At 38.4% G+C, this 12,311-nt stretch overlaps 1 protein-coding gene across 1 annotated transcript; it reads right to left on the reverse strand.

Moving 5' to 3' along the window:
- Positions 1-1,175: 1,175 nt before the first annotated feature.
- LOC134226268 (uncharacterized) lies at positions 1,176-1,684 on the reverse strand. Its single transcript, XM_062706928.1, has 2 exons — positions 1,555-1,684; positions 1,176-1,467 (listed from the first exon to the last, which is right to left on the reverse strand). Exons 1-2 carry the CDS (start codon positions 1,595-1,597, stop codon positions 1,277-1,279), a joined length of 234 nt encoding a protein of 77 aa, XP_062562912.1. The 5' UTR covers positions 1,598-1,684; the 3' UTR covers positions 1,176-1,276.
- Positions 1,685-12,311: the final 10,627 nt, after the last annotated feature.

The following is a 12,311-nucleotide window of genomic DNA, read 5'->3' on the forward strand; positions in this document are numbered from 1 at the left end:
CAATGCATATTAAATGGACGTTCCAATAGTTGGGAGTCGATTTTAATCGAGGTTGCAAATCTTTAGCATGATAATAAAGCCCCAAATACAATGTCGGCGGAACAGAAACGGAAACGGCAAGATTGACAGTTAGCCCATATATTTTCCGACAAATTTGCCGTTTCCGTTCCGCTGACATTGTGTTTGTGTAATTCAACAAAATAGCCAGATTTTTTTTGTGATACTTATCTATCTCACCTGGAGCAGATACTTCATACAAAAAGTGTGACATGGGGGTGAGCGGAGTATAAAATGCTATTTTAACGGATCTGTCCTAAGGTGCGTTCAGTGAAGTCTCTGGAATGTTGCTTTCAGCTATGTGGGTTCTCTTTTCGCCAGCGTTTGGAGGGGAGGCGCTGTAGCCAGTGTAATGAATGATTTAGTTTCCCATAATAGTTTTCATACAAACTTAAATCGGTTTGTTCTCAATCAGTTTTTGTTCAAATCGGCTTTTGGAGAACACTTGCAGCATGGGACAGAATCAAGTGAGCGTGGTGGAGCTGGGTCGTTTTTTGAACCACCCTACTAATATTCTTTGTTTTTTCATAAATACGACACCAATACTTCTACAGTATATGACAGTTTGTATAGTACCAATACTTTCAAAGCTTTGTTTTGGTACTCAACCCACCTTCACCTTAATATAAAGCCTTCATTGTACGGACAATTTTTTGGCGTCAGTTTTATGACTTTCTCCAGATTTTATGTTTATTTTTTAGGTTTTCAGCCCTGGGCTGGTTCATCTCAGTTTTAGTTTATAATTGGTTGTACTTTTTGATATATCTAGTATTGACACATCATAGGGGCTTAATTAGTCGTTGAATAAATCAAGGGAGCAACTCTATCAAGGTATTAAGTATTTTATAACTGATTTTCTATATGCGTATATGCTGTACGGACATTTTTTTGACACGGTGTATCTATCGACGGTACAGATATCGGCCATAAAAGTAAATTCAATATCAACGTATCAACATCAACAATCTAAATACTGCAAAAATAAATGTCATGCCGAATACATCACTCGAGAAAAAAGAACAATCAGGTGAAATTCAAATATTCATGAGATTCAATTTTATCTGGGTCAAAACCGTTTTATTCTCAAGCTGAAACAAACAAAATGAACGCCCGAATGCTTCCAGATTCAATCGTTTATTCCACGTTATCAACTTTAACCTGACTAGAAATCCGACCGTTTGTCATCGCAGCAATGCATTTTCGATAAAAAAAAAAAACTCTATCCACTATTGACACGGTTCGAGATTCGATTCGAGATGCGATTTGGCAGGTTGACATTCTGCGAACCGGCTGGCACTTCCGGAGTGGCGGGCATTTCCGGTGAAGCGGGCATCTCCGGTGTTGATGGCATCTCTGGCACAGCCGGAACAGCCGGTACACCTTCGGGCAGTTGCGGTGCAGCTTGAACGGCTGTGGGGAGAAATAGAACACAATTCGATGCGACAGTGCGCTCCTTCATAGCGTAGTGGTGCTAGTATAGAGCTGAAGGACACTTACCAACAAAGGCCACAATAGCGACAACAGCCAGCTTGAAGAACATTTTACGGTTGGTTTGTTTGTTGATGGCTTGATGAAATTCGCTGCGAACATGGAACGGTTAGATCAAGCGTACGCTTTTATACTGTTGTGAATGGAGGAAGTATTGTGCATTATAATAATTTCTATGCAAATCAAAAGGGGAGCAAGTTTTATGCATTTGAAAATTGGAATAGCACATCGTGAATTTAAAACCACTTATGAAAATATTATGTTACGCGTCGGCTCAATCGAAAGATAATTTTCAATTATTTGTCGTTCGCATTGCACCAATAATATATTGCTGCTTTGCTGTTCAGTATTCAGTGAGCAAATCCACCAGCCCTGTCGTCGTAAAATATGAGCTACTTAGTCGCTTATATTTTAAGGGGGCGCTGATACCATAGGGCGGTTTTTAAGGCGCACATTCGAAAACTGCGAATTTCTAAGGAGCTAGGGATTAGAAGCTCGGTTCGTGGCACTGCAAATTTCACAACATCATTTGGAGCGGATACTTGTCAATGTGCTGGAGGACCGAGGATTCGCCTACAACGTACGGTGGCCTGAAACGTTAAAAGGTGGCCTGAAACGTGAAGCAGCAAATTTTTAATTGGTGGTGAGCGTTTCGAGTGCGACAGAGTCCGCCTGGGCTGGGGTAGCAGGGACAATGTTCAAGGGCTTAACGACCCATCCCACGACACAACAGTTAGGGCGCCTGCCTAGGACGTGTTGTGGTTTGACAGTGGGCTTTTTTAAACATCTACAAAAAACCAGAAAAAATATTTAAGCTTCTTTTTGTGGAATGTCTTCAACTGTCTAAGACGAGTTTAGTACTTTTCATTTAATCTACAAAATGCTACAAGATCTACAAAAAGCTACATGTGTCCGCAAGCAGGCCATAGCAAAGCGACCGTGTGCCACTCAAAGCACACAAGAGCCCATGAAGTGCCAACTGGCGTGGGGAACTGATCCAACTCTACAGCGAATCCAGCATCCAGGAGGAGGTTAAAGCTGGAAGGATACAATGGACAGGGCATGTTGCAAGAATGCCGAAGATAATACCACAAAAAACTTTAAATAATTTTCTAAGTTGAACATAACAGGTGTAAAAAGTAACTATTTGCTCACATGAAGTACATATCTCACTGTCCGGGTGTGGATAACAGCTGCTGGATACCGATATTGATTTCGTACAACATCCGCATGAAATATCTAACATGAAATATCGATAATGATATTTTAAATATGGCTTTAAATGACCATCTCTAGATAATTGGAATACGTTTGATCGATTTTAATATTGTTTATTCAAACCTTCTAAAGTAAGGTAAAACACCAAAATTTCAAGTAATTCTTTTTCAATTTCAAATTTTGAACAAAGCGCACAACAATGAGGATCTGTTATTTTATGCAGGTAAAGGACTATGTCCAATTTCTTCGCCTCCGCTTAACTCTCAGATGGTTTTTACAAATCCGTCTGAACCTGGATTGAATCCTAAGTATAGTGAAAAGACCAGGACTTCTGTTCGATCAAATTTGAAACATAACTCTAAAATTAAGTTTGAATTGGGCAAGTGAATTGATCGACATTTTCTACTTGATGTTGCTAAAATTGTTATAAGACGCTTAATTCGCGTTCAAGTCGAACGAACGACTTTCAATTCACTGGGGCGCATATTAATACCATGAATGTCTCTCAACCACAAATTCTAGAGATGGTTGGCAAGATGCACGTGGTGTTTTCTAAGCGCAACGCGTATTACTAATGATGATGATGATAATGATGGTAGCTGCTTACGCTCGCAACTGTCTGGCGGCGGCAGAACTGTTTTCCACTCACTTCCCATCACGCATTTGGTATGTACTCACTCTCTCGTTTCGGCGACAGGTACTCTTTCGCTTGGTTGTCAGTGCTGCTACGGTTGCATTCACACAGTTCATCGGTAGGGTCAGTGTACCAATAACGGTGGTATCCGTGATATATTAAGGCTATAGGGCACTGCACGGACTGCTTTGTCTCTTTTTCGCTGCTAAGAAATTAGAAAACAACAAGGCCAGTCAATTTCAAATTTCATGAAGAACGAAAGAGAAATAGATTCGTCCGTGCAGAGCCCTATTTTAATAAACTAATGAGACACCAATATCATCGGTTTTTTAAACTCATATGCGTGGAAAACAGACACATGCCAAATCGCTACTCATCCACTTGTTTTTAAATGGACTATAACAGTAATCATTAGCACAAAGCCTTTTTTTCCAAGGATGTTATCGATCATTTAGTAATTTGCGTTCGATCATTTACTAGTTTGTCATTAACTCATTCCAGAAGCTGAATTTCAAAATGTGTTGTATGGTGAATTTCTAGTGCGAGGGTTTTTCTACAACTTTTTCTAATGGTTCGTTGTTAGAATTCAACTAATAACGGAGCTATAGTGCTAGTTGCAGTAACTTAAACTAAATTATTGGAATTTTGTTATCATTTAGTCTAAGTTACTGAAACTATAGTTATAACTCCGCTACTAGTGGAATTCAAACAACGAACCGTTAGGCAGAGTTGTAAAAAACCTTCGCACTAGTCCACGATACAACACATTTTGAAATTCAGCTTCTAAATTCAGCTAAGTGATCAAACGCAAATTATTAAATGATTGATAACATCCTTGTCCTTCTCAACTTTTCGGCAAAACTAATGTAGATAATTACGGTAAAAAAATTAACAGCAAAAGGTAGAAAAGAAATACTTTTAGTTAACGCTTGGATTACATAAAGTGTATTCCGTATTATTATATACATCAAACAGATACTAATATTACTATAACTGGTACTCCTACCCTAGTGCGTGTTTTGTTTTGCTCGTCAGTACGGTTTCGAATGTTGCGGGCGCGCGTTCATTTTTCTGCTTCGGACAGCCAGAAAAATAATTTATTAGTGCGGTGCGTGTTGTGTAGATTTTGTAAGTACCTACTTATTTTCGTCGCGGTAAAAGTAAGCGAATCGCTTCGGTCGACAGTCGTACTATAGGTACGGTGCGGTGCGGTGTAAATCGGTGAGAATGTTTTTTCAGTAACGGCTCATTCACAACTTAGATAACGCATTATGGGGTGGGAGGGTATCTGCCTGAACGATACGAACTATTTAAATTTTAGAACTTTTTTTTATTGTCTTTATTAGGGAGACTTTCAGCCCGAGGCTGGCTCGTCTCCAATTTGAGAACTCTTTTATCAAACGCTACGAGGGGGTTGATGGGGATTGAAAATAGTCAATTTTCGCGTTATGTAAATAGTGTACGAACCCTTCTAAAGACTTGCAGTCCGAGGTTCATCTCTGATGAGAACTTGTTTTACACATTAAAACAATTCGATTTCACCAAATTCATTAAATCTAGCATGATTTTTAAAAACGTGGTATGTTAAAAAAAAAGAAACTCTTTTTGATTACTTTCTCTCTCGATTATTACAAAGCCATACTGACATCTATACTGGATTTTTTAGCAGAGATCTAAAGAAAATAGCTTTGCCCATCGTGCTGAGGTGAAAATATTGCAAGAAATACAAAACTAGCCTACTTATTAGCGAATAAGTGGGTATTGAAAAAGTGTCTCTCATGTGGACATTCGACTTTTCATGCTAGAAATGTATACGATTTCCCAAGGGGCAACTAACTCTAAACTTTGCGACAGTATAACTCATTTTCCGGCAATAGTATTTCGTGATATTTCTAGTATCCATGATTTCCTTCAGACAAAGTTACGGTTGCTAGCTCGGTTGTTATGGCGTTTGCCAGTTAGTTGTTGAAACACAGTGCTCCCCCGTTTTGTAAACATCTGGTTTCTACTATCTACAGATTCTAGACAACTTTCAAACTGCATTTTATACTCCTTATATTATCAAACCAAAACAGGAGCCCCAGAGATTGTCCAAAAAGTATTAGTAATAGAAATAATTGTTCAGTGATTTTTTAGAATGTGAAGGAGACAGAAATAATGTGTTGCCTAAAACGGGGTGGACTGTGTGGCGTTGTGTTTCATGCTTTCCCAACCAGGGCTCTTCGATCAGTTTGCATAGATACGACTTAGTTTTTCTCTAGTATTTGTTAGTATTTCTGAATACTGTCGAAAGTTTAGAGTTGGTTACCCCTTGCGATTTCCTACAAAACTAATACCCTTATCTGACAATGAAAGGCTCGTCTTGTCGGATATTGTATTTTTTCAGAAAGTGCCTAATTTCCCAGATTCCTTTTCAATGTTTGCAAGGGCGTAGCTAGAGGGGGGCCGGGGGTTCGTCGCCCCCCCTAAACGGTTTAAAGATTGAACGGGTACTGAAATGAATTTCCCTAAACATGTGCACATGATCCAATCATATTCAGAAATAGGTGGTTGAACTTCTAATGATTCCCAAAAACTTATTAGGGTATGCAGGATTCCGTGAAGTGATTGTGAGTTTTTTTTATGTTGTGGAAAACCCAATAGCTAGCTGTGGAAAACCCATTAGCTAGCTGATAGGATTGCCGAATAGTCTCTTCTGTCCTCAGTTGGTCAAGGCTGGATTACAATAGTGCGTTTAAGACGAAATAAGTACTGTCCATTTAATTCCACCAGTTAATTTTCGTTATCTTTGCAGATACGTATTTCGACCACAACTGTGTGGTCGTCTTCAGTGTCTCGTACTTGACTCGACTTCGAGTCGAGTCAAGTACGAGACACTGAAGACGACCACACAGTTGTGGTCGAAATACGTATCTGCAAAGATAACGAAAATTAACTGGTGGAATTAAATGGACAGTACTTATTTCGTCTTAGACGGTTTAATACATTCCACTAAAAGAGCTTAATATATTTTTCTGAATAGTGCGTTGCTATTGTACAATAGTAGCGCAATAGTGTGTGACGCGTAACGCATTGTTGTACTAAATGTTCTAAATTATCAGTGTCACAACGTCGGGCGCGTCTGGTTTGAAAACTTTAAATTTAGCGCATTGAAGCTGACGAAAATCAAGCAAACAACCAAGTAACCTATATTTTCATTGCTAAGATTTTTGATATTTATTAACAATGGTTCATTAAAAAATAAAACAAATTTGATCATCAGATCTGAAGATCCGTACATAATTTATAATCCAACCTAATTTTAAATCTTATCTAGTGGTTTTCTGACTTTCTAAGTGTTCACTAAGAAATTCATGAATCGTTTTTTTTATTTCATCTATGTCGTTATCTCGTTTTCTCCTTGAGGTTTTCATACTTGATGCGATATTTTCCTTTTCTCTACCTCCTACAAAATAATATGTTTCTACAAGAAATCCTTCTAGAAAATCCCCGGGAGCTTCATATATTCCTCCGGAAAGTTGTCCACGAATTCCTCTGGAAATCGTTCGAAAATCCTTCTCATATAATTGTAATTCCTCCTAAAAATTATATAGAAACCCTTCACTAAATTTTTTTTTTATGAAATTCATAAGGAAATTCCTTGAAGATTTCTTTTCTTCTCAGACATTTCTTCAGCTATTCTTCCAGAAAAATCTACGGTATATCAGGAATCCATTCGAGAGTTCCTTCAAGAATACATACGGAACTTCCACCCATAATTCCTCCAGAAGTTTCATCAGAAATTTATGACGGAAATCCTCCAGCTTCGCTCCATAATTTCACTTGTAAATCTATAAAAAAAAAATCCTTAGGAAATTCTGCTAGGAACTTCTTCGGGAGTACCTATAGGCACTCTTCCTTTAATACCTCCGGGATAACTTCCATATTTTTTTCCAGGAATACCTACATAAATTACATAGCGAAATCCTCTAGGATTTCATTCTGGAATTCTTTTCGCAATTACTTCAGAATATCATCCAAGAATTCCTCTAGAAATTTCTTTAGGAATTTCTCCAGGAATTCGTCCAAGTATTTCCCCGGAAGTTCTTCCAAGTATTTTTTTGGGAATTCCTTCAGGTACTTCTCCAGGAATTCCTTTAGGAATTTCTCCGGGAATTTTTCCGTGGAATCGTCCTGGAATTCTTTCCGGACTTCACACGAAATTTATTCCAGAATTTTATTCGGAAATTAATTTGAGAGTTCCTCTAAGAGTTCTTCCAGGATTTTCTTCTAAAGAAACCCCCGGGACTTCAGCAATTCATCTGCAAATACTTTCAGGATTCCATCCGGGAATTTCTCCATCAATTCCTCCTGCTATTGTTCCTGGAATTTCTTCAGATATTACACCGGAAATTCCTTCAGGAACTTCACCAATAATTATTTCAGGGAATTCCTCCGGAAGTGCTTGTGGGAGTTCCTCCGGAAGCTCCTCCAAGGGGTTTTCTAAGAATTCCTCCAGGAATCCCCCCAGGAACGTCACAGGGAATTCCTGGAAGATATTTGGCAGGAATTTCACGGGAAATGGGATTTCGGAAGTTCCTCAAGAAATTCAATTTCGAGTTTTACTCCGGCTGTTCCTCTGAAAATTCCTCCGGGAGTTGCACCAGTAATTCCTCCGGGATTTTATTCAGGCTTTCTTTAGGAATTTATCTACAAATTCCTCCAGAAGTTCCTTCGAGAATTTCTTTGGGAGTTCCTCCGGGAGGTCCCTTAAGAATTCTTCCAGGAGTACCTCCTGGAATTCTTACGGAAGTTTATCAGGGAGTTCTTTCGAGAGATCCTCCGGAATTCCTCCAGAATTTCCTCCGGAAATCCTTCCTGTAGCTCTTGAAGAAATTCCTCCAGAAGTTCCACCGGCAGTTCCTCCGAGAATTCTTCTGGAAATTTCCCCTGGAATTCCTCCGGAAATTACTCTGGAAGTTCCTCCTCAGAAAAACACCCGGAGGAACTGCCGGTGAAACTTCCGGAAGAATTCTCGGAGAAAATGCCGGTGGAATTCCCGAAGGAACTGCCGGAGAAACTCCCAGAGGAATTTCAGGAAGAACTCCTAGAAGAATTCCTATAGGACCTCCCAGAGAAACTATCGGAAGAACTTCGGGAGGAATTTCCAGTTATATTTGTGAAGTAAGCCTAAATGATTTCCTGAAAAAAGCCTGAATGATTTCCTGGAAGAGCTACTGGTGGAGCTCCCGGAGGAATTTGGCGAGGAACACCCGGTGGACTTCCCGCAGGAACTCCCGGAGAAACTCCCGGAGAAACTCCCGGATGAATTGCGGGAGGAACTCTCGGAGGATTTCTCGAAGTAACTCCTGGAAGAATTTGTGAAGAAACTCCCGTTAGAATTTTCAGAGGAACCCCCGGAGGAACTCGAAAAATCTTGGAAAAAATCTTGTAGAATTCATCTAATAGATAAATCTCGTCTAGCTGAAATCTTTCTAGGAGTATGTAGCTGGATTATCATTATCATCATCAGAGGACCTCCCGGAGAATTCCCTGAGGAGCTCCCAGAGAAATTCTCGGAGGAACTTCTGGAGGAATTTCTTTATAAATTCCTGAAGAAGCCTAAATGAATTCTAGAAAGAAAGCCTGAATGATTTCCCGGAGGAAATTCTCTAGATATTCAGAGGAACCCCCGTTGAAACTAAATAATTCTCGGAGAAAATCCTGGAGGAATTCTTGGAGTAACTCCCGGAGAAATTTCCGGGATCTCTCAGGGAAAATTTTGAAGTTTCCACTGGAATTCTTTCAGGATCTGTTCGGTAATTGATCTAGGAATTCCTCCGAAAATTCCATTGATGATTCCATGATTCTGTATAAATTGGATGGAATTAGTAATTCGTTAATAATTTTAAATAAATTTAAATAATTAGAAGACCTAAAAAAGTTGCCCCCCCCCCCTCTACTCGAAATCCTGGCTACGCCCATGAATCTTTGTTTACTAAATCTTGTACGCCAAAATCACAAAGTGGCCCTGAAATATCAATATAAAATCTACAAATTAGAATTTCAAATACATATATGTTTTGTTAACAAATATTTATAGCTGTTTAAGGTAAAGGTACCAATGGCAAAGGCATACGAAGATCACAGAAGATAATATTTTTAAAAACGTCAAAATAGTTTTAAAGGCTGAATGCATAAGTTTACTATTAAATGGAAAATCAAAATGGTCCAAAAAAAAATCTCTCTTTTCTTCAGAAATTTCTCTATTTTCTTCGGAAATTTGTTCGAAAAATGTTCGCAGATTTCTTTTGGAAATTTATCCAAATTTTCCTCCGTAAATTTCTACACCAAGTCCTGGTATTTCTCCGGAAATTCTTTCAGGAATTCTTCCAGAAACGCCTAATCAATTCACTCAAGACATCCTGCTAAAGAATTCCTTCGAACATTCTTCCGGAAATTTATAATCCTTAAATTCCACAAGTATATTCCCCCAAGAGATTCTGCAGAAGTTTCCCTAGAACTCGTCCGGAAATTTATTCAGGAATTTCTCCGTCAATTACCCAGACAATCCTTCGAAAATTAATTCAAAACTTTTAAAGAAAATTCCTCGAAATTCCATCAGAAATTTCCCGGCAATTCCCCCAAGAATTCTCTAGCAAACTCCCTTGGGAATTCCGCCGGAAGCTACCCAGAGATTTCTTCCAAAAATTCTTCATGAATTGCACCAAAAATCTTTAAGAAATTTTATATGAAATTCCTCCAAATATTCATCCAGAGATTTCCAATAAATTACACAATTTACACAACTTTTACTAGTGAATGGAAAAATTTAATAATCCCATAAATGTGTAAATTTAGTTTTTAGGTTAAAACTTGGTAACTTCTTCAGTGTTTTGTTATCGAGAATATGTTTTGAAGTTCGTATTGGTTCATTGTTCTTTATAAATTAGGGTGAATTTGCACGTTCCTTCGTTCAGGAGTATTGTGATGTGATCAGGCATTATTCGCAAAGTGGATCGCTGTTGGTTGGCACATCAGTTCCAGCTAATGCCTATGAGTCATTTAAGTTATATAAGGAAAATGTTATACTTGCTTAATTTAGCAAAAATAATGTTGGTGCTTGGCGCACCAATGCGAAGTGCAAAAGTGTTTTCCTGCTGTGTTAATAAGATTTATGCTGATTTATGCTTTGTGCAGGAGAAAATATTTACGTGATAAATGTGTGTTGCAACGTGCTATCGCTTAGCACGCCAGTTCGATCAGAAGAATTTTCCCGAAGTTTGAAAGAATTTTATAGTGCGTGTTGGTGCGATTAAGTGACTGACACTCTTGATCGTCGAGAGTTTCACAAAGTGTAAGAGTGGAAATTTTCTGTTTTGTCTAGCGGAGTGCATATCACGTGCACGTCAATTCGTTTAAAAGGATCGTTTATCAGCGGCAGCAGTATGGCAGCATGGTCGTAGAACCGTTGGAATTCTGGGACATCGGCGGCATGATACAGCTAATTGGCGTAAAGTTGTCGTAAGTTATTCTTTATAATATTATGATCTTAATATATGCAATATTTGGTTTATGATCTTTATTTTGATTATAGGGTGATTCTACACAATATAGGTATTACACAAGCATGCAAATGCATGCTTTGCTTGCTATGGTGTGTGTATGGCGAATCAATAACTTTTTATCGGTGGTCTAGTTACTGCTGCTTTTCTTTTACAAGCAGGAGATCGTGGGTTCGATCCCAGGCTCGTTCCTATTAAAGTGGCACGGACTATATCCACTTCCTTGGTGAATCCTCGACCTATGCTTCAGTTTATCTACCCTACCCAATTAACAAAACTTCCTTTCCGTGGTAATTGTGGAGATGCAGAGGTATTCTCGGTCTCTAGTAGCTACAATAAATCCACACTAACATTCTTCTCATTTTCCAACTGACTGCAAGGACTTGACCGCAGCTCCATTATTGATCTCAATTTGTTATCTGCTGAAACGTGTACTTTGAGAATAGGTGGTAAATCCTAACCTCTATTCACTTGGATCGTAGTGCAACCATTTACATGTACAGTTAAGTTAAGCTAAAACAAAATTAATAAACCGCCTTGCGGTAATGGTACTTTCTCGTGTAATAAATACACCATGTAATAAATGCATAAAGTGTTATAAATTAGAGAGATCCAAGTAGCACTTCATGGGAATATATTCCATTTTTTCATCAATCCACTTTTTTCTGGAGGTATGTTGTTTGGGCGACTATCTGACGCATATTTTTCGTTGCGACTAAAAATAAGCGAAGCAGTAGATTTTTTTTATGAGCGGTGATACGACTATAATTTGATGTCTTTATACTATATTCCCACTACCGCCTTGAATAACATGTTATTTAGATTATCAACAATAGAAAGCTCATCAAGATAGCCGAATAACATAAGAAGGCTTTAGTGCGAAACCAGTATTAAATGTATTTATTGAGAACTAAGATCTAACTGTCAATCGTTTAGTTGATTGTAGCGCCGCACTATAGCTAGCTAGCACTTTAATGAAGAAATTAAAAATAATAATAGGGGAAAAGACAGCTTTGGCAGGTTTTGTACTATTATTGTCAGGGTGGTTTTTGTCGACTAAATTTTATGAAATTTGGCCACAATTTCTTTGATATGCAAAGGATGTTTAGGCCAAATTTGAGCATAATAAAAAACCCCCCTGACAATAATAGCACAAAACCTGCCAAAGCCGTCATTCCCCCTAATAGATGGATTTAAGTTCGAGCTTGATGGCTTTCTCCAGAACACATGAAAACGTTGTATTCTAATAATACTCCAACTTTCCCGGCAAAATGTTCAATCTTCATAAATATAAACACAGCTGATCTCAATACAAATCGATTCATGAGAAGTACATCCGTTTGGGAGTTATATTGCCTCAAAGGAATCAT

Source organism: Armigeres subalbatus, chromosome 3 (genome assembly GCF_024139115.2).
Source record: "Armigeres subalbatus isolate Guangzhou_Male chromosome 3, GZ_Asu_2, whole genome shotgun sequence".
In the NCBI taxonomy this organism is placed as follows: Eukaryota; Metazoa; Arthropoda; class Insecta; order Diptera; family Culicidae; genus Armigeres; species Armigeres subalbatus.

Coding starts and splice junctions, on each gene's coding strand:
- LOC134226268 (XM_062706928.1), bottom strand. CDS start 1,597: ATGTTCTTCAAGCTGGCTGTTGTCGCTATTGTGGCCTTTGTTG. Junction 1,468..1,554: donor CGCTATTGTGGCCTTTGTTG/GTAAGTGTCCTT, acceptor TTCTCCCCACAG/CCGTTCAAGCTGCACCGCAA.